Source organism: Loxodonta africana, chromosome 15 (genome assembly GCF_030014295.1).
Source record: "Loxodonta africana isolate mLoxAfr1 chromosome 15, mLoxAfr1.hap2, whole genome shotgun sequence".
NCBI classification, from domain to species: Eukaryota; Metazoa; Chordata; class Mammalia; order Proboscidea; family Elephantidae; genus Loxodonta; species Loxodonta africana.
The window spans coordinates 16215318-16241914 of record NC_087356.1 but is presented as its reverse complement, the minus strand read 5'-3'; the positions used below and the strand labels follow the sequence as shown (position 1 = coordinate 16241914).

The following is a 26597-nucleotide window of genomic DNA, read 5'->3' as shown; positions in this document are numbered from 1 at the left end:
CACACATTGTTCTGTGACATTGATCACAGTATGTCAGCAACCTCCCCTTTTCCACCCTGGGTTCCCCATGTCCATTTGTCCAGTTTTGATTCTGAGAATTTTTAAATTAATTTTTAATTTCTTCTACGAGCCAGTAGTTTTTAAGTAAGGTATTACTCAGTTTCTATGTATTCAATTTTTTTTCCTTTGCTTTTTCTGGTATTGATTTCTAGTTTTATACTATTAATGATCAGAGAAGATGCTTTGAATTATGCCAGTGTTTTTGAATATACTGAGAGTTGCTCTGTGGCCTAGAATATGGTCTGTTTTGGAGAATGATCCATGTGTGTTGGAGGAGAATGTGTACCGTGCTGCTCTTGGGTGGTGTGTTCTGTATATGTCTATGGGGTCAAGTTGGTTGTTTGTGTTATTTAGATCTTCTGTATCTTTATTGAGTTTCTTTTTCATTGTTCTGTGCAACATTGAAAGTGGTATGTTAAAGTGTCCTACTATTATTGTAGGACTATTTGTTTTTTCAGTTCTTTTAGAGTTTGTTTTGTGTTTTCAAGCTCTGTCATTTAACATAATAAATAATAATATTTATTATTATGTCTTCTTGGTGGATTGACCCCTTTAATCATTATAGAATGCCTTTCTTTGTCTTTTACCATGGATTTTGACTTAAACTCTACTTCATCTGAAATTATTATTGCTACTTCTACTCTTTTTTGAATACTGTTTGTTTGATATTTTTTTTTCCATCCTTTGAGTTTTAACTTGTCTATGTCTTTGTCTCTAAGATGTGTCACTTGTAGGCAACATATTGATGGATAATGTTTTTTTTTTTTTATATGTTTTGCGACTCTGTCTCTTGACTAGTACATTTAATCTATTTACATTCAGTGTGATTGATGATTGGTGTGGATTCATTGCTGTCGTTTTGTTATACTTTTTTTGTGTGTGTAGTGTTAATGGTTTCTGTGTTCCTCTTAATTTTCTATGCTGGGCTCTTTTTGTATATGGATTTTTTTTCCCTGTCAGTTGCTACTGTTTTTTTTTTTTTTTTCTGTTAGTCTTTTTGGATTTCTTGTTTTTTTGGTGAGTAGATTTATTACTTTGTGGTTAATCTGAAGTTTACCTTGAAATTGTTTTGACTTCACCTTATGAAAGTTCTAAAACTGCATCTTTTATTCTCCATTTTTATTTCGAAGTTGTCATTTACAGCTTAATTCCTCTGGTTCCCTGTAGTCAGTGTTTTAGCTTTATTTTTCTATTGTGACATCTTTATCTAGATTGGTATCTAGGTGTGTCTTTATCTCAGGAGGTTGTTGTCTGATGTCCTTGATTCTCTATCAGAGGACTCCCTTTAATATTTATTATAAGGCTGGTCTGGTTTCACAGATTCCCTTAGTTTCTGTTTATCTAGGAATGTCTTAGTTTTGCCGTTGTTTCGAAAGACAGTTTTCCTGGATATGTGATTCTTGGTTGGCAATTCTTTTCCTTCAGGATTTTATATACATCATCCTATTGCTTTCTTGTCTGCATGGTTTCATATGAGAAATCAGCATTTAGTCTTATTGGTGAATCTTTGTAAGTGATATTTCATTTTCCATGAGCTACTTCCAGAATTCATTCTGTCTTTGGTTTCAGAAAGCTTGATTATGATTTGTTATTGTTGTTGTTAGGTGCTGTCGAGTCAGTTCTGACTCATAGTGACCCTGTGCACAACAGAACGAAACACTGCCCAGTCCTGAGCCATCCTTACAATCGTTGTTATGCTTGAGTTCGTTATTGCAGCCACTGTGTCAGTCCACCTCGTTGACCCTGTACTTTGCCAAGCATGATGTCCTTCTCCAGGGACTGATTCCTCCTGACAGCATGTCCAAAGTATGTAAGATGCAGTCTCGCCATCCTTGTTTCTAAGGAACATTCTGGAGGTACTTCTAAGACAGATTTGTTCGTTCTTTTGGCAGTCTGTGGTATATTCAATATTCTTCGCCAGCTCCACAGTTCAAAGGCATCAGTTCTTCTTCCGCCTTCCTTATTCATTGTCCAGCTTTCACATGCATATGACGCGATTGAAAATACCATGGCTTGGGTCAGGGGCACCTTAGTCTTCAAGGTGACATCTTTGCTCTTCAGCAGCAGCAGATTTACCCAGTGGAATGCGTCTCTTGATTTCTTGACTGCTGCTTCCATGGCTGTTGATTGTGGATCCAAGTCAAATGAAATCCTTGACAACTTCAATCTTTTCTCCGTTTATTATGATGTTGCTCATTGGTCCAGTTGTGAGGATTTTTATTTTCTTTATGTTGAGGTGTAGTCCATACTGAAGGCTACGGTCTTTGATCTTCATCAGTACGTGCTTCAATTCCTTTTCACTTTCAGCAAGCCAGGTTGTGTCTTCTGCATAACGCAGGTTGTTAATGAGTCTTCCTCCAATCCTGATGCCTCGTTCTTCTTCATATAGTCCAGCTTCTCGTATTATTTCCTCAGCATACAGATTGAATAAAAAAGATTGAATAGGTATGGTGAAATGATATAACCCTGACCCACACCTTTTCTGACTTTAAACCAATTAGTATCCCCTTGTTCTGTCGGAACAACTGCCTCTTGATCTATGTAAAGGTTCCTCATGAGCACAGTTAAGTGTTCTGGAATTCCTGTTCTTTGCAATGTTATCCATAATTTGTTATGATCCACACAGTCAAATGCCTTTGCACAGTCAATAAAACACACGTAAACATCCTTCTGGTATTCTCTGCTTTCAGCCAGGATCCATCTGACATCAGCAATGATATCCCTGGTTCCACATCCTCTTCTGAAACTGGCCTGAATTTCTGGCAGTTCCCTGTTGATATACTGCTGCAGCCATTTTTGAATGACCTTCAGCAAAATTTTGCTTGCATGTGATATTAATGATATTGTTCTATCATTTCCACATTCAGTTGGATCACCTTTCTTGGGAATAGGCATAAATATGGATCTCTTCCAGTCAGTTGGCCAGGAAGCTGTCTTCCATATTTCTTGGCATAGATGAGTGAGCACTTCCAGTGCTGCTTCTGTTTGTTTAAATATCTCAATTGATATTCCATCAATTCCTGAAGCCTTGTTTTTCACCAGTGCCTTCAGAGCTGTTTGGACTTCTTCAGTACCATTGGTTCCCAATCATATGCTACCTCTTGAAATGGTGGAACATCGACTAATTATATTTCGTATAATGACTCTATTCCTTCCATCTTCTTTTGATGCTTCCTGTGTCGTTTAATATCTTCCCCATAGAATCCTTCACTCCTGCAACTCGAGGCTTGAATTTTTTCTTCACTTCTTTCAGCTTGAGAAACACTGAGCGTGTTCTTCCCTTTTGGTTTTCTATCTCCAGCTCTTTGCACATGTCATTATAACACTTTACTTTGTCTTTTCAAGCTGCCCTTTGAAATCTTCTGTTCAGTTCTTTTCCTTCATCAATTCTTCCTTTTGCTTTAGCTGCTCAGCATTTGAGAGCAAGTTTCAGAGTCTCCTCCAACATCCATCTTGGTCTTTTCTTTCTTTCCTGTCTTTTCAGTGACCTCTTGCTTTCTTCATAGATGATGTCCTTGATGTCATTGCACAACTCGTCTGGTCTGCAGTCACTAGTGTTCAGTGCATCAAATCTATTCTTGAGGTGGTCTCTAAATTCAAGTGGGATGTATTCAAGGTCATATTTTGGCTCTCATGGACTTTCTGTGATTTTCTTCAGTTTCAGTTGGAACTTGCATATGAGCAATTGATGGTCTGTTCCACAGTGGGCCCTGGCCTTGTTTTGACTGATAATATTGAGCTTTTCTATAGTCTCTTTCCACAGAAGTAGTCAGTTTGATTTCTGTGTGTTCCATCTGGCGAGGTCCATGTGTATAGTCGGTATTTATGTTGGTGAAAGAAGGTATTTGCAATGAAGAAGTCATTGGTCTTGCAAAATTCTATCATTTGGTCTGCGGCATAGTTTCTGTCACCAAGGCCATATTTTCCAACTACTGATCCTTCTTGTTTCCAACTTCGACGTTCCAATCGCCAGTAATTATCAATACATCTTGATTGTGCGTTGGGTCGATTTCAGACTGTAGCAGCTGATAAAAGTCTTCTGTTGCTTCACGTTTAGTCTTAGTTGTCTTAGTCTGGAAGCTTAGCTGAAACCTGTCCTCCATGAGTGACCCTGCTGGATCTGAATACTGGTGGCATAGCTTCCAGCATCACAGCAACACGCAAGCCCCCACAGTACGACAAACTGACAGACATGTGGGGGCAATTATGATATATCTTGGTGATTTTTTTGCAGGGGTTCTATTTTGTGCAGAGCCCTGGTAGCATACTGATTAAGATCCTGTCTGCTAACCAAAAGGTCAGCAGTTTGAATCAACCAGCCACTCCTTGGGAACCCTATGCAGCAGTTCTACTTTGTCCTATAAGGTCACTATGAGTTGGAATCACTTGACGGCAATGGGTTTGGCTTTTGTTTTTTTTTTTATCCTGTATGAGTTCATTGAACTTCTTGAATAGTAACCTTCTTGTCTTTCATGATACTTGGGAAGTTTTCAGCTAATATGTCTTCAGAATTTTTCTATGTACTTTTTTCCCTTCTCTTCTAGAATTGCTATTACGAGTAAATTATTCTTCTTGATAGAGTCCCACATAACGCTTAGACGTTCTTCATTCTTTTTTCTGATAGTTTCTCAGACAAACTAGGATCAAGGGATTTGCTTTCTGTTTTGCTGATTCTTTCTTCTGTTGATTTAATTCAATTTCTATGTCCTTTCATTGAGTTATCTATTTCTGATATTTTATTAATCTCCTGAATTTCTAGTTGTTTTGGCATGGTTTCTAATTGTCTCTTGAGACTATCATATTGTTCTTGTATGGTTTTCCTGAATTCTTCTAGGATTTTTTTCCTGTGTTCTCCTTGATCTCTTTGAGGATCCTAAATATAAATCTTTTAAATTTCTTCTCAGGTTGTTCTGTTATGTTTCTTCTTCTGGAAAGATTTCTTTCCCTTTATTTTGCTCACTTGTTTGAGCCATCTTATCCTGTGTTGTTTTTTTTTTTTTTTAATATGATTTGTTATTCTTTGTTGTCTCCAAGCCAATAAGGTATTATTTTATTTATTTATATATTTGTTTGTTGATTGTATGTTTGTTTTGTCCTCATTTCTGTTTTATTTTATTTTGGTATATCGGGCAAGCGGGGTGGGTGTGCTCTGCTCCTTAGCTTGTCTGGCAGCAAGGGAGTGCTTACCACCTACTTCTGGTTCACCTGCATGGGAGTGCACAATGGTGGGTGTGGAAGGTTACTGGTGGCTTGGGCATGTTCACTGCTGGTTGAGTTGGGCAGCGGATGGGGGTGTGATCGGTGACTGGTGGCACAGAAGTGCTCACTGCCCCTTGCTGAGTGGGAGGGGGGTAGGGGAGAGCTTGTACCATGGTGTCTTGGCAAGTGGGGTGACGAGGATAGGGGGCATTCGTACTGCTAATCACCAGGAGGGTTTGGTGGGAGATGAGGGACTATGCTCCTCTGTTCACCAGGCTTGGATCACTGGGTACTTTCTGTTGGCTAGAGCTAGCATTTGACGCCTGGTCCTGATGAAGTAAAAGGGGGAGCTGCTCAGTGTTGCGTCCAGTGGGGGATCTCATACTGACACTATGTGCCACCCACCCTAATGGTCAGGGACTGCCACTGGTGAGTAGTCCTGTTTCTGGATTCTGGCTCCCTCCCTGTTCTGTAGGCTCCAGGAATGCTAGAATGCTGGAACTCTCATCCTCCTTCCTGTACTTTCCCCCCTTAGATCCATTTCATGTTCTGCTCACGTTGCTTCACTCTGGGTATGTCTACACAGTTTGTCTCCTCTTGGGGATTCAGTGAAGTTGCTCCTCACCTGGGATCACTGTTCGCTTTGTCTCAAGATGGCCGTGCCATGCCAAGCTGAGTTGCAGGCTACTTCCTATTTGTATCTCTCCTTGTTCACTGTTTTTGTTTGGTTTCTTTTTCCAACTGATGTTCAATCTAATCTTTATCCTTCCATTTGATGCTCAGGGTTCCAGGATTGTCATCTGTGTCTGTTCAGTTGGTTTACTGGGTTTTTGCTGTAGAGGGACGGTGTGGTGTATCTAAGCTGCCATCTTGGCCATCTACTTCTAACGTTCTTAACTGAAAATTAGAATAGTGAATGTTGTCGGGTGTGTATTTACTTATTCAGAAAGCTTTAGAGAAAGGATTTTTTTCTTTTAGAGGCAGTATAGTCTCAGAAGTCATGCATTTAAATTAGTGATCCTCAACCAGGGGTGATTTTTTTTTTCCCTTCTTAGGGCAAATGTCTGGAGATATTTTTGGTTATAACTGGGGAAGGGGGTATCATACTGGAATGTAGTGAGTAGAGGCCAGGGATGCTGCTAAACATGCTATAATGAAGGACAGCTCCTCACAACAAAGAATTACCCTTTTTAGTGTCAATAGTGCCACTGTCAAGAAACTCTGCTTTGAAAATGTCATTTTTACCTTATGTCATGGCTACCCGTGCATTAATGGGTTCTCCCTGGAGAACACAGAAACATGAATGAGAAACATGAACTGTAGGTGGTTATTAGGGATCAAGCCTTGACTTGATAACCATGTGGTTCATGGAATTAGTAGACTATGGTTGCAGATTTTGAAATTCCAGGCCAGCTTTCCTGTTAGGTTCTTTTTTGACTACAAAGCATAGAAACATAATTCTAACCAGAATAAGTAAGAGGGGTTTATTTTAAGGATATTCCTGGAATCCAGGGACAAAAATGATGCATGTTTTCGGTTATAACTGGAACCATAGATGTTCTACCTCTAGTTAGGGTACTTGTATGCAGTTTTGCGTCATTCTTTTTCTCTCTTTACCAACTGGCTTCTTTTATTTCCTGTTCCATATGTTTTCTAATTACTCTTGAGCTTTATATAAAAAATTGAGGCTTGAAAAGGAAGACTGGGCTCTTCATCCCAATTTCAGAATTTGTCATGAAGGGCTGTGTTCTGGCCCACTTCAGGACCAATTAACTAAGTTGGCAGCTATTGCAAGAACCAGGTGGCTGAAATGGAGGGAGGGGAGAAGCACTTCCCAGAAGGAGCGGGGATGTACCAGGCAGCCAAAGCCAGGGTCTGCAGCACTCCCCCTAGGATCTGATGTAGCCTTGGAGATCACAAATTAATTTTATTAACATTTTCCTAAGCTGAACATATGTCTTCCCATAAAGCTCTTATTAAAGTATTCCACTCCCAGAATGATTTTTTTGAGTGTATACTCTGGTACTTTGGATTTCCTGGGTCTTGGAATTTCATCGTGATTGCTGATTTTCATTACCACTGCAAATATTGGCTGCAGAAATAATGGGAGCAAGCAAGATTGAGAAACTTCAAAGTAAAGCCAGTCATTCCAGCAGCTCCATTGCCACTTTGTGAATTAGCTGTTTACCTTTAGAAATGGGAATCTATTACACAGCTAAATACTGTATGTAAGCACTGGACTTATAGAAGAAGCCCAAGCCTTCTGTCCCACTACCAGGAGATTGCCATTTTGACACGAGGTGATTTACATTATTCTGGGAAGTGTCTACGTTGACATGTATTAAAAACTGATCACTGTGAGCAGTAACGTAATGGTAATTACGCACGGTGGAACACCATTCAAAGTGCAGTCAGGATCGCAGTGGGCCCCTTGAGGTGGAGTTTTATTTGTACTGTAGTGCATTCCCCAGCCTCTTTCTCCCTCGTTTTGATGGGAGGTGGGGAGTAGAGGGCCCCAGAAGGCCAGGCTTGTCCTTAGTTTGATTGAGATAGTGGCTTAATGTAGTAAACAGATACTATTCTTACGGTGTCTTCTACACACATTAAAAATAGCACATTTCTGCTGCCAGGGGAGAGGAGCCAGTACTTGCTCCAGTTGCACCAACTAGTGAAAAGCCATTTTTCTACCTCCAGTCCCTAGCTATGCAGATTTTACATCCATTCATTTGTTCGCTGTGGTGGCAAATACAGATAATAAACAAAGAAATCAATAAACAAATAATTTCAGAGGGTGATACTTCTATGGAGTTAACAAAACTGGGTCTGTGATAGGGAGTAACTAGGAACAATCGATTGTCTGTAGGGTTTTCGTTGTGGCCCCTGCATGGAGTTGACCTTGAGCAGATGAGATGATGATGGACCTGACAGATACTAACCCATTTGAACTGTCTTTCCTGTCGTGATGGTGAGTTTGTAAAAATGTATTTGATTAGATGATGATGACAGCAACCAAAAGCCAAACCCATTGCCATCAAGTCAATTCCAACTCATAGCGACCCTATAGGACAGAGTAGAACTGCCCCATAGGGTTTCCAAGGAGCAGCTGGTGGATTTGAACTGCCGACCTTTTGGTTAGCAGCTGAGCTCTTAACCATTGCCCACCAGGGCTCCATGACAGTGACACAAATGTTAAAATTAAATAGCTAGTGTTTATTGATCCTTTACTATGTACTAGGCTTTACATGTATTGTTTGACGTTATTCTCATAAAGACCTGATGAGGTGGGTGCTGTTAGAATCCCTGTTTACAGTTTAGGAAGAGGCTTAGAGAGGTTATGGTCTCACAGCTGGTACAGTTGACCCTCCTTATCCACGGGTTCTGCATCCGCGGATTCAGCCAACCGTGGATCAGAAATATTTGGAACAAAAAAGCCTTTTTTTTCCTTGTCATTATTCCCTAAGCAATACAGTATAACGATTAATTATGTAGTGTTTCCATTGTATTGGGTATTGTAAGTAATCTAGAGATACAGCATATGGGAGGATTTACCTAGGTTATATGCAGATATTACGTGGATTTTGGTACCTGCGAGGGGTCCTGGAACCAATCCCCATGGATACTGAGGGACAACTGTAATTGCTAAAGCTGGGACTCAGACTTGACCCGGACCTGGCCCCATCCTTAACCACCCAGCTCTGTGCCTGCGTGACCAGTAACTGCAGAGTTCGCATTATAACCGGAGCGCACTAACCGATCCAGAGACCCCATCCGTGGCATCAATGTACAGTGACTAGCCATGTAGGTTCCCCATCACCCTTCTCTTTGCTGTCAAAGCACATGCTGCCTGAGTGCTCTATGTGCTGAGCTCTGTGCTGCAGTGATATTTGGAGGAGTCTTCTAGGCCAAGGTTTGCGGCCGCTGCATAATTACCCTTAACGTGAGTCGTAGCTGTCTTCTAGTTTCTGGGTATTCCAGAGCCCGTTGGATCGTAACATTACAGAGGCCAGTGTGATGGGAGGCCTTCATCTGGGTACCTGGACATGGTTTCTGAAGACCCACGTTTGGAAACTGGATGCCCTGTTTGAGCTCCCTGTTACGCATGCCTGGGTCTCTGATCCATCCTACCAGGCCCAGGCATCCTGGCAGGGGGTCTGGGCTGAGCACCAAAAGATTGTAACATGCAAGTTTCCTTGCTAGTGCCTGCCTGATCACGTGTCCCCAGGTGCTTATTGGAAAGCTTATTTTGCTCCCCACTTAAAAATCTTATCAGGAGGACTTACCAAGGGAAGTGCCTGCCACGGAGGGAGTTTCAGAATAGGGATTGTTTGGGCACTGCGCTTTTGAATGTATTAGATCACTCACAAGTGCTCTTTCTCGCCCAACCCCTACGTGATTCTTGAAGTGAACCACTGCATCTGTGTGTTCTCTTTGGACTTAGCCCCCAGAGGCCACACATTTGAGGCTACATCCCAGAACGTGGGCGGGCTCTGGCTTTCGATCAGTGTCCCCTGGGAACTTATATTTTCCTGAAGAATAGCAAGAGAGTAAAAGTTTTGAAAAAGAAACAGAATTTTTGTGATAAACGAGACTGTTTTCGAAATTTGGCAAAGATTCGTTCTTAACGTGTTTGACGTTTAGGTCACACATTCTTAGGAAGAAACTCCAGTAATCAGCAATTTGGCTTGGTATGCTTTCATTTTAACTCTCAAAGCTTTGATCTTGTGGACACATGGAAGGTGGCAGTGCTCACTTTGCCTCCTGGAATGTTCCTGAAGCGCTCATGCCAGGTCAAGCACCTTCGGTCTGTAGTGTTTTGCTTGCCCCTGGCCCCTAGAAAGAACGAACATCTAGGAGTGATAGAGGTGGGAGAAAAAGCATTTTTGCCATTGAGTGGATTCCTACTCATAGCGACATTATAGGACAGAGTAGAACTGCCCCACAGGGTTTCCGGGGAGTGGCTGGTGGATTTGAATCGCTGACCTTTTTGGTTAGCAGCTGAACTCATAACCACTGCGCCACCAGGGCTCCATACTGATAATAGTCAGCCAAATAATTTACCAAACTGAGCGTAGCAACAGAGTCTGCTGACACCGTGCCAGGCTCTTCGTGGTACTCGTTAATTTATCCTTGGCTTCATACTTCAAATCGGGGGATTCTCAGAAGTTCCTTTTTGTAAGGGAAATACATTTGCATTTTGAAGGAGTTGCATGATGGTGACCTTTTTTCCTTTTTAAAAACTTGTTTTACCTCAACCCTTTGACCAGGATGGTTTATAAACAACCTTTAGTTTGTAGCTCTTTTAGATACCGTATCTATAAACTAGTATTTATTTTTTGCAGGCCGGTCTAATTGAAGCCAATGGAGAACTAAAGGTCTTTATAGACCAGAATCTTAGTCCTGGAAAAGGTAAGGAAGCCTATTTTGAAATTTATTAAGATTATAAATTTATGAATTCCTTTAATATTAGTGAATTCCTTTAATGTTACTGTTTAGAAATTTTCCTATTCTAAGAATCTAACTTATGATTTCATAGCATTTTAATTCTAAAATTAAACACACGCACACACATAGACACACTACATGAGCACACATATTCAGTGACTGTATTTGATTTATAAGTAATATAAACTATTTGCAAAAATTCAGAACATTGGGAAAGTATAAAGAAGCAAAGATTACTTATATTCCCTCTACCCAAAGATAATGAACACTTAAGAAATTTGGTGTGAGTCCCTCCAGATTTTTTTTTTTTCCTATGTAGACATCTACAATGCCATTAAAAAAAAAAAAAACACCAATTGAAAATAGGATCGTGTTACTATACACCTCACATATGAACTGAACGCCTTACCATGTCAAGTAATAAAGCCATGTCTTATATTTAAATACTCTTGAGTAATTTATATTTTTTATGTCATCTCAGAGCCAGGGCTTTTGTGCCCCATGGTCAGGCAGAGGGAGTACAGATGGAGAGATTAAAGCCACATCTTTTTTAATGATTGCTTTGTGTTCTACTGGTTGGTATAGTATGATCTATTCCAACTCTAGTATTTCGTGGAAACCCTGGTGGTGTAGTGGTTAAGAGCTATGGCTGCTAACTAAAAAGGTCAGCAGTTCAACAGTTCAAATCCACCAGGTGCTTCTTAGAAACTCTATGGGGCAGTTCTACTCTGTCCTGTAGGGTTGCTATGAGTCGGAATCGACTCAGTGGCAATGGGTATAGTATTTCATAGTATTCAGTTCTCACAAAAGTGACATAGTGATGAACATCCTTGAGCATATATATATTTGAGGACATGTCTGGTTATTTCCTTAGAATAAATTCTTAGGTGCAGACTTGCTAAGTAAAAAAAGGTACATGTGTATTTAAAATGTTGATGTGAAGTACCAGATCACATGTAAGGCTACAGTGATTGTAGGACTTTGAGAGTTTATAGGAGGTAATTTTAGCACAGTTTGGTCTATATTTTTAAAAGAAAAGCTTTAGGAAAAGCCTGCTTTGTCTTCATAACAATTTTGTTTGCAAAAGTTTAGATGCGGTTACTCAGAGTATGGTCTGAGCGATAGTGAGTACTGATGCTTGTGCCAGCCAGACTAGAAGCTGCTTTAAAGTTAACCCTGATGGCACTGATTTTTTAGGTTCTGTTGAAAGATTATTTCTGATTTTTCTAATTATTCACATACGTGAAATTAACTTTTTTCAGTCTAATGATGAAGGCCACAATAAACGATCTCTTGATGTCTTTGATAACTTTGGAAATGTTTGAAACTGGTGGCCAGGTCCATTGCTGGCCTTTCTCCCTGTCTCACTGCCCTCATATTCATTCATTCTGGCAGGGTGCTAAAATGGAAACCTCACCGTCTCCTGCCGATCTCCTAAGGTCCTCCACTCCGCTTCCCTACCAACACCATCCCATTGCCTGTAGAATCAGGCCCAGACTCTTCCACATGACATTCACATGCTCCTGTGAAGTTGCTCCTCATTGTCTCTTTCCTGCTTGGGTCTCTTCCCCCATCTGACAGGGCAGAGGGACTGAGAGCAACTTGACTTCCAGTTTCCTAAGTAAGCCCCACTGTTTTGTGCCTGGGAACTGCTAGGTTCACTGCCTCCTTTCCCCTTCTTTGTTGCATAGGGAACGTCACCTTCAAGATGTAAATAAAGGTTCTCCTGCTCTGGGAAGCCTTGCACACACAGCCAGTGGCACCCAGGTGGGACAGTAGCCTCCCTGGCCCCTTGGCCGGGTGTGTGTAGACAGGGCACAGCTGCACATGGTGTGCCCTTCCAAGTGGCAGGATGGAAACTTCTCTCCTGTGTGCTCGCACAGCCCCTTGCTCTTGCCAGTCTCACAGCACCTGTCACACTGATGGTGGTTCCCTCCTAGACCGTGAGCTCCCAGCCCGTGGGGACCCACTCTTGCTCACCTTATGTCTGTACTGGTAGTACATCGTAGGTGCGGAGCAAGTGTTAACCACGCGTTGGAGAAGCTCAGGTTCCCATGTGGAAGTTGGGAATGCAGAATTTTTCTCTGCAGATGCCCAGCCTTCCTCTTATAGTTTTCCAAGAATGCAAATAAAGCTTACGGAGCCCACTTAGGGATTATAAGTATTTACAGACGTTTTTCCCTGCATTCACAGATTGCTTGAGTGAAATATTGCGTCGGTGAAACTAACTGAACATTGAAAAATTTCAGAAATTTCGGGCAAGACATTTTCTACTGATACGATAAGCAGAAATAATAACTTTAAAAAATCTACAAACTTTCTTCCTTGGAAATTTTTACGTCTTTCATATGGCGTTTATTTTTAATTCTTCTATTGTTTGAATGCCCCCAAATAAGCTTACTTCGCATGTTGGTTGTTACCTTCTCTTCCGTTCTTACTAGCAAAACCTATACTTAAATTTGATTTATACAGTGTTTGCTTATGAGCTGAAGTGTTGAATTGGAAGGATTGGATAATAATATTTTCTTGATGTCATGGATTGAGTCGTGTCCCCCCAAAATATGTGTCAATTTGATTAGACCATGATTCCCAGTATTGTGTGGTTGTCCTCCATTTTGTGATTGTAATTTTATTTTAAAGAGGATTAGAGTGGGATTGTAACACCCTTGCTAAGGTCACATCCCTGATCCAGTGTAAAGGAATTTTCCCTGGAGTGTGGCCAGCACCACCTTTTATCTTACAAGAGATAAAAGAAAAAGGAAGCAAGCAGAAAGTGGGGACCTCATACCACCAAGAAAGAAGCATCGGGAGCAGAGTGCATCCTTTGGACCCGGGGTTCCTGTGTGGCGAAGCCCCTAGTCCGGGGGAAGATTGATGAGAAGGCCCTTCCTCTTAGAGCCAACAGAGAGAGAAAGCCTTCCCCTGGAGCTGGTGCCCTGAATTTGTACTTTTACTGTGAGAAAATAAATTTCTCTGTGTTAAAGCCATCTACTTGTGGTATTTCTGCTATAGCAGCACTAGATGACTAACACACTTAACTTTTTAAAAATATTTTGGTGTTGATTGAATATGGCTATACGGTTTTTTGGGGAAATAACAATTTGTTACCATTTGTTTTAGATACTTGGTCTCTTTTGAACGGTCTGGTACATTCTTCACTGTTTTCCTTAAGTGCGTTTGTAGCAAAATATTGTTATCCTTAGTGTATTTCCCCAGCCCTCAGTCACATCCTGTGTCATATTACTGCCGTTGGTTGTGATATTTGAACGCTGGAGGACTCCCTGCATCTCAGCGTAGTACCCCACATTCCAGGCCCATTGGTGGTGGTGCCATCAAGTCAATTTTTGATCCATAGTGACCCCACATGACAGTAGAGCTGTCCCATAGGGTTTTCTGGGCTGTAACCTTTATGGGAGGAGATTGTGCTAGCAGGTTAATTTGTGAGCTTTAACATGACCAGGATTGGACTTTTGAGTTGCCACTCATCTGTCTAAGTCATGTCCTGGCCTACTTGAGCACACCTGGCTTTTCTTACATTCTGCCACATGAACACTGTTGCATTCTCTCTCCTAAGGTTTGTGTCACTTCCACCCCACAAGCAGTTATTTTTTAAAATTTGGCTTTTGAATAGGTGATACATTCATATTGCTTTAAAATTGTTAAGTTTAAAAAGGTGTATAGTGAAACCTCTTCTTGACCCCATTCCCTAGCTGTCTCCCTCTGCCAAAACAGGTGATATCTGCTATTTAGTTTCTTGTGTTCCCCTCCAGAGAATTTTTTAAATAAACAAATAGATCTTGCTTGTTCATTGGTTGAACACACATTCACTACTTACCCTGACAGATGCTATTCTAGGCAGTGGGGACTTCGGCCTCAAAGAGAGGGTTCCAGTTTGAAGGAGCTCCAGACCCAGGGAGGAGGCAGACAGGTAGCCAGGTGATTACCATTAAGCATGATAGATGCTGTAATAATGTCAGTACTGGATGCTGTGGCAAACCCTAGAGATGGTCCCAACCTGTGTGAGAGGGTGGAAGATCCTGGTCAGGGGGATTCCCTAGAGGCGAGGCCCCATGAGCTCTTGAAGGTGAGGGGAAATTAGGCAGGCAAGTAGTAGGTGTTTTGGCAGGGAAAGCACTGTGTGCTGTGACAGCAGATAGACCATAGTCTATATACCTGTTGCTGTCGAGTCAATCCCAACTCATAGCGGCCCTATAGGACAGTGTAGAGCTGCCCCATAGGGTTTCCAAAGACCAACTGGTAGATTTGAACTGCTGACCTTCTGGTTAGCAGCCAAGCTCTTAACCACTGCATCACCAGGGCTCCATTGCCTACACAGAGACCTCGAAAGTGGTCAGTATGGCCAGGGCAGAGGATGGGGGTGGTGGTAAGAAATGAAGCGAGTGAGGTAAGTGTGGCTAGATCAGGGATGGTGTATATGTTTTATCTCTGCTGCCTCTGGTGTCTTAAAATAATTTGGGGGTGTCTGCCTTGAGCACTTTCGAGGAGGATTTAGGGGCCCTGCCTGGTAGTGGGACTGTGCCAGGACCTGGTTTCATTGTTCTGCTGTTTGTGTGGAAGTAGGAGGAGGCAGAAAAGGTAGGCATGTGGGTATTCGCTGTGCCTGGGCCAGGAGGGTGTGCCTCTTAGGCAAAACTAGAGAACATAGACTTGATTCTGAAGGCAAATGGGCCCCATGGAGGGATTTTAAATAAGAGAGTGCCATGATTACATTTACACCTACCAGTCCAGAATGGCAGTTCCTTTCTTTTCTGCTTCTGGCTTCCAAGAGGTACAGTTTTTCAGTAAGCCAAAGATAGCTCTGAATTGTGCTTTTAACTGAAAAGATGAGGAGTTGAAAATCATCATCATCTCCCAAGCAAATTTGAGTTCCACTTGCAGAATTATTTTCATCTGTTTGGGTGGATAATCTGTATATCCCTGAGATAATATCAATTTTTTCCTTGAGTTTGAATTTCTCCATGTTAATTGTTACTCTGATTTCCTTTTCTAACTTAATTACCTTTTTATCTTACGGTTAAGTGCTGGGCTTGGAGTCAGGAAACCTGGGTGGAGTCCCAGCTCTAGCTCGTTAGCTTTCTGACCTCATGTAACGCCTGAGCCCTGGTTTCCTCAGAACTTCGTTGCTCACCTCAGAGGGTGGTTGTATAGATGAAATGATGTAATGGGTATAAAAACTCTTGTAAATTCAGAAGTGCTATATGTAAGGTCATGAAACTCTGAACTACATATTCGATGATGCAGGTAAAATTGTATTTATTCCCTTGCATTAAAACCTCAAATTTACATTGTAGTCTCTGTTACATAGTTGTGGCTTCCAGATTGCCTTTTAATTATTTTTTTCCTGAATTCTTGCGTATGTTCTCTACTGTTCCCTGTTTATTCTGTAGTATACCTGATGGCCTCTGTGGTGTCTGGCTTTATAGCATCTTTTGCTTTCTTTTCCATTTCATTTTAAAGTTGTTCAGTGTATAAAGTGTTCATGTAAGACATTGTTTGAACACGACCAAGTCGATGTAGCCAGTAGTCCACACAAGATGTCCCTCCACAGTGACACGGGCAGTCACTGTTACCTACAAGGCCATGGTGTGAGGTGTGGACGTACCTTCTAATATAGAAATTAGAGCCTTCCTCATGTATTTTTTTTGACATGAGAGAGAGCCGGTGTATAGGGATCACTGCTGTAGTCCTTACTCCTCCACCCTAGCTCCTGAGATTCCTTTTATAATCATGAATACTGCCCAGGGAGTCCCTGGGTGGTATAAATGGTTAATGTGCTCAACTGCTTAACCAAAAGGTTTGAGCCCTCCCGGAGGCATCTTGGAAGGAAGACCTGGCAATCTACTTGTGAAAAATCAGCCAATGGAGCACAGTTCCACTGCAGCACACACAAGGTCTCCACGAGCTGGAGTCAACTGAATGGCACCTGTTGTTTTGGCTTTACACTCTCCATGCCTCAGATTCCCCCTTTTCCCTATGTGCAACACGCACTGGCTGTGTTGCCTTCTGTAGGGAAGCTGAGGGCACTGGACTTGAAATGACTCGGCTAACTTGACTCAGCATGGCAGCACACCTTATCAGTGTAAACACTCTTTCTTTGCTGTCTATCTGTCACACGGGGCTGTTTGCATTAGGAGTTTCCTTTCGCTATCTCGTTCGTGAATTTTAAGGCTAATTTTAGACAGTGTTCTAGCTAATTTGAGCTGTTCACTTTGGGTTATTAGTATTTCATTAGATTTGAAGAGCCCCATGAGCTTCCTGTCAGCCATCACCATTGACATGTAATCCCACTCGTAGTACTTACTGTGGCGTACTTTGCCAGATGCTGGGGCACATAGTGAGTAAGACACAGACCCTCCTCTAAACAAGCGTGTTCTCGTACTAGGAAGTGGTCAGCATTGCTCTGAGGTAAGAAATGTTCTTCTGGAGACAGAGTAGAATTAGAATTGGAAAAGTTATGAAGACTGCCCAGAGGCTGCTAGTCTTTAGGGACAGAGTGGACAGGCCTGGTTCAGGATGGTGACTGTAGGCATTGAATAGAAGGAATTGCCTTCCTTTCTATTCCTCCATCCCTTTAGGCCCTGTAACTCTCATTGCCTTCAAGTTGACTCTGACTCATGGCGACCCCACGTGTTACAGAGTAGAACTGAGTTCCATGGAGTTTTTTTTTGGCTGTAATCTTTAAGGAAGTGGATTGTCCGATCTTTCTTCCCTGGTGCTGCTGGTTGGGCTTGAACCACCAATCTTCTGGTTACTAGTTTAGAGCCAACGATTTGTGCCACCCAGTGGCCTTTCAGCTCCTGTACTGGAGGCCAGTTAACCAGTTCCCTTAAGCACTCAGGACAGATGTGTTCTCTGATCAATCAGGGGGATTCAAGGGACACTAGTTTAGTACTTGAGTAAAGTGTCATCAGGTTAACTCTGCTGCCCTCAGTCCTTGGTACCTGGCTTTTTGTTTTGCTCCTGAGACTTAGCCCCAGACCCAGGAATTGAGTTCCTATCGCCCTTTTGCTCTTCCTGGAGTTCCTGCCTTGTGTTTCAGTTCCTCTGAAACTGGGAGCCTGCTGTATTCTTGCTGGTATGCTGGTTAGCCCTGTTGGAATCCTGGTTCTAAGTCTATTCAAAATCACAGTGCCACTCAGTAATGAAGTCACTCCTGAGGTTCACCCTTCAGCCAAAGATTAGACAACCCGTAAAACAGAACGGGACTAAAGGGGCACACCAGCCCTTCGGCAAGGACTAGAAGGCAGGAGAGGACAGCTTGCTGGTGATTGGAAACCCAAGGCCGAGAAGGGAGAGTGTTGACATGTCGTGGGCTTGGTAACCAATGTCACAAAACAATATACCAATTGTTTAATAGAAGCTAGTTTCTATAAACCTTCATCTAAAGTACAATAATAATTTTTTAAAAAACCCGTACCATAGTTAGCTCCTGACCACTTGTATCACACTTTTTTTTTGTTTCCTCATGTTGTCCTTTTCCAGATTTCTCATTGAGATTCAAAATGCTCTGTTCCTCCCAGAAAAATGCACTCAACTCACAGCATTTTGTACCTGCAGCTCCGTAGGACAAGAACTTCTGATCTAGAAGACTGTGTAGACTGTACATCCTTTGGATAGTTCTTTGTAAACATGGTTTCTTCACGCCATTAGAGGCCATTCCCAGGACTCAGTCAGAGGACATCTGGGAGCCACAGCACTTAGACCTCAGTTTATAAAGACTGGAAAAGTAAAACACTTAGGTGTCTTTCCAAATGTGGACCTTGGCTCCCTCATTCCCAAGGTCTTATGTCTGGTAACAGCAGCCAGGAATTTGCCCTTAGTTTTGGATGTGATTGCCAGACTTGAGTTTTTCACAAGAATCAGTTGTTTTTAATTTTTAAAGGGCAAGTGTTTTAAATCTGATAAGCTCCCAAGTGGCCTCTTCTTAGTGCCTTTTTTTTTACACGCCCTTTCGCTAAGTGGCTGAAAAAACCAGTTGCCATTGAGTTGATTCCTACTCCTGGTGACCCCATGTGTTACAGAGTAGAACTCCACAGAGTTTTCAAGGTTGTGACCTTTGCGAAGCAGATTGCCAGGCCTTTCTTCCAGGGTATCCCTGAGTGCGTTCAAATCACCAGCCTTCAGGTTAGCAGTTGAGCACTTAACCTTTCATGCCACCCAGGAACACTGAGTGGCTAGAAGTTCTTGAATCAGGAACCAGGAGAATAAGCGTGCAGGGACACAGAGCAGATAGAACCAATTTCAGAGTGTCTGCAGGTGAGCGATAAGAGGGGAAAGTTTAATTTAAGGCACCCTTGGCTGAGTTTTAAGGAGCCGTGATGGCATAGTGGTTAAAGCGATCGACTGCTAACCGAAAGGTCCACGGTTCGAAACTACCAGCAGCTCTGCAGGAGAAAGATATGGCAGTCTGCTTCTGTAGAGATTTACAGGCTTGGAAACCCTGTGGGGTCACTATGAGCCAGAATGGACTTGATGACAGTCAGTTCAGTTTGTGGGTTGGCTGAGTTTTAAATGATCATCTACTAACAAGTTGGTAATAGAATTTAAAATGTATCTCTCACAAAGGATTAAAGCAAGTGCTTTGTATAGGATCCAGAATTTGCCTTCTAAGGACGATAGCAAACAAAGAGGCACCAATACTATAACTTCTAGTGCTAACCTCTGTAGAGATAGGGCTTTTTTTTTTTTTTAATTGTGATTTAGGTAAAATCTTACAGAACATATTAGTTTCTCATTAAACAGTTAATACACAAATTGTATTGTGACATAGGTTTGCCAGCCACATGACGTGTCAACAACTCTCCCCTTTTCCACGCCGGGTTCCCTGTTTCCACTTGTCCCATTTTCCTGTCCCTTCCTGCCATCTTGTCTTTGCTTCAAGTTGTTTTGGCCTCATTCTGGTGGAGGTTATGGTAGTTGTGATCCATTAGTCTTTTGGACTAATCTTTCCCTTGTGTCTTTGGTTTTCTTTATTCTTCTTTGCTCCAGCCAAGGGTTTAATTTTTTATCCAGGATCATACTAGAAGCTACTTAAATATCCATGAAAAGACTGTATTCATAAATTATGATATATTCATATAGGCAAGTAATATAAAGCAATGAAAACGAATGACTTACCTTCACACATGATTAAATCTCAGTAATACAGCGTTCAGCAAAAAAAGCAAGTTTTAGAAGCGTGTGTACAGTATGACACCATGTGAAGTTTAAAAACATGCTCAGTACTACTGCATATTGCTTGTTGATTCTTAAATATTTAATGAAAGTAGATTTAATATACATTCGATAGAAAGGCATAGGAATTAGAATGCCAGTTCAGATGTTCCAGGTACTTAGCGGGGAAGGAGTAAGAAGAGGTAGCAGGGGAGTGGTTTCCAAGGCGGTTTTGGCAGTGGGTGCAGAGCACGTGGGTATTCATTGTAGTCTTTTTGTCTTCTCTGATTTACATATTTTTTCACATTATTTTAAGAGGATTCAATAGAATTGCCTTCTTGTGGCCTGTGTTATGACTCATGATTCTTCCTGAACAAAACCAAGCAGGCTTTGATGTTATGTCTTTAGTCCTTCTGGATCTTACTATAGCTTATACAGTGAGAGGTAGAATCTGTTTTGTTTTCCTTACGGATAACCGGTTGCCTTGGTTGCGTACTAAATAGCGCTTTCCCTCAATGATTTGCAATACCAGCTGTCCTATATCAAGCTTCCATCTATCCGCGGGACCAGCTCTGGGTTCACTCTCTCCTCTTTTCTCAGTCTGTCCCAACAGTATTATCCCACTGTCTTAAATACTGTTATTGTTGTTGTTGTTAGGTGCTGTTGAGTCAGTTCTGACTCATAGTGACCCTGTGTACAACAGAGCAAAACACTGACTGGTCCCGCACCATCCTCACTATTGTTGTTACACTTGAACCCATTGTTGCAGTCACTATGTCAGTCCATCCCGCTGAGGATCTTCCTCTTTTTCGCTGACCTACTTTACCAAGCATGATGTCCTTCTCCAGTGACTGGTCTCTCCTGATATGTCCAAAGTATGTGTGATGAAGCCTCGCCATTCGTGTGTCTGAGGAGCATTCTGGCTGTACTTCTTCCAGGACAGATTTGCTTGTTCTTCTGGCAGTCCAGGGTATATTAAGTATTCTTTGCCAACACCATAATTCAAATTCAGAATTCTTTGACCTTCCTTATTCATTGTCCAGCTTTTGCATGCATCTGAAGCAGTTGAAAACACCATGGCTTGGGTCAGGCACACCTTAAAGTGACATGTTTGCTTTTTAACACTTCAAAGAAGTATTTTGCGGCAGGTTTGCCCTGTGCAGTGTGCCATTTGATTTCTTGATTGCTGAATTCTGTGGGCGTCGATTGTGGATCCAAGTAAAATGAAATTCTTAACAACTTCAGTCTTTTCTTCATTTATCATGATGTTGCTTATTGGTTCAGTTGTGAGGATTTTTGTTTTCTTTATGTTGAGGTGTAATCCATACTGAAGGCTGTGGTCTTTGATCTTCGTCAGTGAGCGCTTCAAGTCCTCTTCACTTTCAGCAAGCAAGGTTGTGTCATCTGCATATCGCAAGTTGTTAATGAGTCTTCCTTCAATCTTGAGACCCCATTCTTCTTCATATAGTTCAGCTTCTCGGATTATTTGCGCAGCGTACAGATTAAGTGTGGTGAAAGGATACAACCCTGACACACACCTTTCCTGATTTTAAACCACTCAGTATACCCTCGTTCTGTTCAAACAGCTGCCTCTAAATCTATGTATAGGTTCCTCATGAACCCTATTAAGTGTTCTGGAATTCTCATTCTTCGAAATGTTATCCATAATTTGTTATGATTCACACTGTCGAATGCCTTTGCATAGTCAGTAAAGCACAGGTAAACATCTTTCTGGTATTCTCTGCTTTCAGCCATAATGCATCTGACCTCAGTAATGATATCCCTCGTTCCACGTCCCCTTCTAAATCCAGCCTGAGCTTCTGGCGGTTCCCTGTTGATATACTGCTGCAGCTGCTTTTGAATGATCTTCAGCAATATTTTACTTGTGTGATATTAATGATAAAATATTAATGATACTGTTTGATAATTTGCTCATTCTGTTGGATCACCTTTGGAATGGGCACCAATATGGATCTCTTCCAGGCGATTGGCCAGGTAGCTGTCTTCCAAATTTCTTGGCATAGACAAGTGAGCGCTTCCAGCGTTGCATCCACTTGGTGAGACATCTTAATCAGCATTCTGTCAGTTCCGTAATTACTGTTATAAGTCTTTATATCTCATAGGGCAAGCCTCCCACCACTTCTTCAAGAATGTCCTGACTGTTCCTGGCATTTTGCTTTGCCATATAAATTTTGCGATCAACCTCTATCTGTTCTTTGAAAAACCCGTTCGTAATTTTTGATGGGTAGATTTTGACCAGATTAATAGTTCCCTTTTCTGCTTCTGGCTTCTAAGAAATGCAACGCAGTGGTTAAGTGCTCGGCTGCTAACTGAAAGATCCACACTACGAACCCACCAGCAGTTCCGTGAGACAAAGATGTGGCAGCCTGCTTCTGTAAAGATTACAGCCTCGTAAACTCTATGGGGCATTTCTACTCTGTCCAGTATGGTTCCTGGGAGTCCAGATGGACTTGACGGCAGTGGGCTTTTTGTTTTTGTTATTATGACGTTCATTTACAAGTCTTTGTATGGACATACACTCTCTCTTTTCTTGGGTAAATAGCTGGATCATACAGTAGGTGTATGTTTAACTTTTTGAGAAACTTTTTTCCAAAATATTTGTACTAATTTGTATTTTCACCACCAGCGTATGATACTTCTGGTTGCTCAACATCTTCACCAGCCCTTGCTATGATCATTTTTTAATCATTCTTTTTAATTCAGATATTCTAAGACTTGTGTGGGTATCTCATTGTGTCTTAATTTGCACTTCATTTTTTTATTATAGCAATATGCATATAAGAAAACATACAATATTTCATCAATTTCTACATGTACACTTCAGTGACATTGGTTACAGTCTTCCAGTTGTGCAGCCATGCTTGCTGTCATTTTCCAAATTATACCACCACCGTTAACATACATTTGGAGTGTTCTAAGCAGACAAATCCCCACTTTCCCCCTCCCTCCTGACCCTGGTAACCACCAATTACTTATGGTTTCTATATAATTATTTCATATAAGTGATAACATACAGTATTTGTCCTTTTGTGTCTGACTTAGTTCACTCTGGAACCCTGATGGCTCAGTGGTTCAAAGGCATAGCCGCTAACCAAAAGGTTGACAGTTCGAATCCACCAGCTGCTCTTTGGAAACCCCATGGGGCAGCCCTACTCTGTCATATAGGGTCACTTTGAGTCAGAATCGACTCGATGGTAACTGGTTTTTTAATAGCTAATGACTTTGAGCATCGTTTCATGTGCTTGTTGGCTATTTGAATGTCATTGTTGGTTAAATGCCTATTCAAGTCCTTTGCCCATTTTTTGATTGGGTTTTTTGTCTCTTTGTTGTTAAGTTGTAGAAGTGTTCTTAAAATTTTGAGTATTAGACATTCATTGGATATATGATTCCCAAAAAGTTTCTCCCACTCTGTAGGCTGTCTTTTCAGTTTTTTTTTTTTTAAATAAAGTCTTTTGATAAACAGACCCATTTAATTGTTAGGAGGTCCCATTTATCTCTTGTTTTTTGCTGCTCGTGCTTTTGTTGTTGTTTCAGATAGTTTATCACAAAATGCTAGATCCCACAGCATCCTCCCTACATTTCCTTCTATGAATTTTATGGTTTTAGTTTTCAGATTAAGGTACTTGATCCATTTTGAATTGATTTTTGTGTATGATGTAAGAGTTGAATTCTGCATGTGGATATACAGTTTTCCCTGCACCATGTATTGAAGAGCCTCTTCCTTCTTCACTGGCTGTACTTAGCACCCTTGTTGAAAAGCAGTTGCTCATGGATGCACAGATTTATGTCTGGGCTCCCAATTCTAGTCCCTTGGTCTATTTATTTATTATTATATATTATTATATTTATTATTATACAAATGCCAGACTGTTTTAATTACTATAACTTTGTAGTATGCTTTGAAGTCAGAAAGTGTGAGTCCCGCTACTTTTATTCTTCTTCTTTAGAATTGTTTTTAGCTATTTGGGATCCCTTGCCCTTTCATATAAATTTGAAAATTGGCTTTTCCATTTCTCTCAAGAAGAAATTTGGTTGGGGACTACATTAATTAATTTACACTTTTCTAATGATTAATGATGTTGAGTATCTATTTTATATACTTATTTGTTATCCATATTATCTTTTACAATCTGTTCAGATATTTTGCTCATATTTTATTGGATTGTTTGTTTTCTTCATTGAGTTTGGAGAATTCTTATTTTGAATACTTGTCAGATATGTGACTTGCAAATATTCTCCCAGTCTTCCGCTTGTCTATTCGTTCTTTTAATTTTGGTGAAGTTTATTTTTTCATTTTTTTCTTTTATGGATCATGCTTCAGATATTTTATCTAAGAAACCTTTGCCTAACCTAAGATCACAAAATTTTCTCTTATTCTTCCTTCTAGAACTTTTGAAACGTTTTCATTTTTATATTTAGGTCCATGATTCATTTTGAGTTAATTTTTGTATATAGTGTGTGGTATGAAGTTCATTTTATTGGCATATGGATGTCCAGTTATTCTAGACCCACTTGTTGAAAAGACTGTCCTTTCTTAACTGAATTGTCTTTGTGCCTATGTCAAAAGGGATCCATTTCTGGACTTTCCATTATGGTCCATTAATGTATTTGCCTGTCTAACACAGTACCACACTGCCTTGATGAATGTCGATTTATGGTAAGTCTTGGCCTTGATTAGTGTAGGTTTATTATAAGTCTTGAAGTCAGGTAGTTTAAATCTCACAACTTTGTTCTTTTTCAAAGCTTGGCTAGCCTAAGTTCTGGGCATTTTCATATGAATTTTTGAATTGGCTTGTCAGTTTCTACAAAAAAGTTTGCTGGGATTTTGATTGGGATTGCACTGAATGTATAGATCAATTGGGGAAGAATTGACATCTTAACAATATTGAATCTTATGATCCATGATCACAGTGTGTCTCTCCATTTCTTTATATCATCTTTAATTTCTCTCCAGGAGTGTTTTGTGGTTTTCAGTGTTCAGGTCTTGAACATTTTTTTTTCTGGCTTCTATTGTAGTCAGAAAACGTACTTTGTGTGACTTCAGTTTCTTTATTGAGACTTGTTTTATAACCTGGAACATGGTCCGTCTTGGTAAATCTTCCGCGTGTACTTGAAAAGAATGCGTATTCTGGTGTTGGGTCATCTGTAAATGTCAGTTAGGTTGGTCAGTACTGTTCAGGCTCTTTTATCTGCTTGGTGATTTTATGCCTACTTGTTTTACCCATTATTGAAAGAGGCGTATGGAAATCTCTGGCCAGAGTTGCGGATTTGTCTGTTTCTTCTTGCAGACCTGTCAGTTTTTCCTTCATGGGTTTTCAAGCTCTGCTGTAGACCCGTGAACACTGAGGATTGTCATATCATTTTGATGTATTACTCCTTTATCGTTAAGAAAGTGATTCTGTAATCAAGATTCTCTGATACCGTTGGCTCTGAAATCTACTTTGATATTAATATAGCCACTAAAGTTTTCTTTTGATTAGTGTTAGCATGGAATATTTCTTTTCTTTGCTTTTATTTTTAACCTATTTGTGCATTGACATTGAAAATGTGATTCTTATAGGCAGCATAAAGTTGGGTCCCGCTTTTTTATCCAGTGGATAATATATTTTAATTGGGGCATTATCCAGGAGTTGGCACACTTTTTGTACAGGGTCAGATAGTAGTAGATCTTTCACGCTCTGAGGGCCAGATGGTCTTTGTTGCAGCTACTCTACTTTGCATTGAAGTATGAAAGCAGCCAAAGAAAATATGTCATGAATGAGAAGTCTGCTCCTTATCTTTGTTCTTCTATGTGTAATGTACTTTTATTTTTTCCTCTGGCTATTCTTGAGATTTTCTCTTTTATGGCTAATTTTAAGCAATTTGATTTTGATGTGCTTTGGTGTACCTTTCTTCATTGAGTTCTTGAATTCTGTGGGTTTGTAAATTGTAAATCACATTTGGAAAACCCCCAGCCATTATTTCTTCAGATATTTTTTCTGTCTTGTTCCCCTCTTCAGGTGACTCCAATCAAATGGTCATTAGAAGTTGTCTCTCACTCCACTGATGCTCTGTTCGTTATTCTTTCTTTGTTTAATATCTGTTTCATTTTGGATAATTTCTATTGCTATATTTTCCAATTTTACTGGTTCTTTTTTCTGGAATATCTAATCTGCTATTATCTTATCCAATGGAGTTTTTTCCCCTTCAGATGGTGCAGTTTTCACTTGGAAGTTTGATTTGAGTCTTAAATCTTCCATGTCCTTACTTATTTTTTGAATATATGAAGTGCAATTATTATTGTTTCAGTGCCCTCTGCTATTTCTAACATATCTATCAGTTTTGGGTCAGTTTCACTTGGTTGAATTTTCTCTTCATTATTGATTATATTTTTCTGTGTCTTTGAATGCCTGGTGATTTTTTACGGAATGCCAGACATTTTGAATTTGCCTGTTGGCTGATGGATATTTTGCATTACTATAAATATTCTTGAATTTTGTTCTGGGATAAAGTTAAGTTACTTTTCCAGCTTTATCCTTTTGGGTCTTGCTTCGTAAGCTTTGTTAGCTGGTGGTACCGGTGTTAATCTGTGATTGATTTTCCTCACGACTGAGGCAAGACCTTTCTTAGCATTCTGGTCGATGCTCCATGATAAATGGAGTTTCCACTCTGGCTCTGGGGAACATGCACTATTTCTGGCCCTGTGTCCACTCGGGGCGCTG

The 26597-nt window shown here is 40.7% G+C and overlaps 1 protein-coding gene across 9 annotated transcripts in view; it reads left to right on the top strand.

Annotated features, from left to right (window-relative positions):
* Positions 1–26597, top strand: part of TFDP1 (transcription factor Dp-1) — a 123208-nt gene that overhangs the window by 47019 nt on the left and 49592 nt on the right. For 7 of the 9 annotated variants that reach the window (XM_064268627.1, XM_064268621.1, XM_064268622.1 and 4 more), the window contains one exon: positions 10599–10665. The exons of 1 other annotated variant lie outside the window; for it this stretch is intronic. In XM_064268627.1, coding sequence (XP_064124697.1) covers positions 10599–10665 — 67 coding nt within the window. Of the gene's footprint in view, positions 1–8122; positions 8225–10598; positions 10666–26597 lie in introns of those variants that run through there. One more of the 9 variants, XM_064268626.1, reaches the window with a different exon arrangement.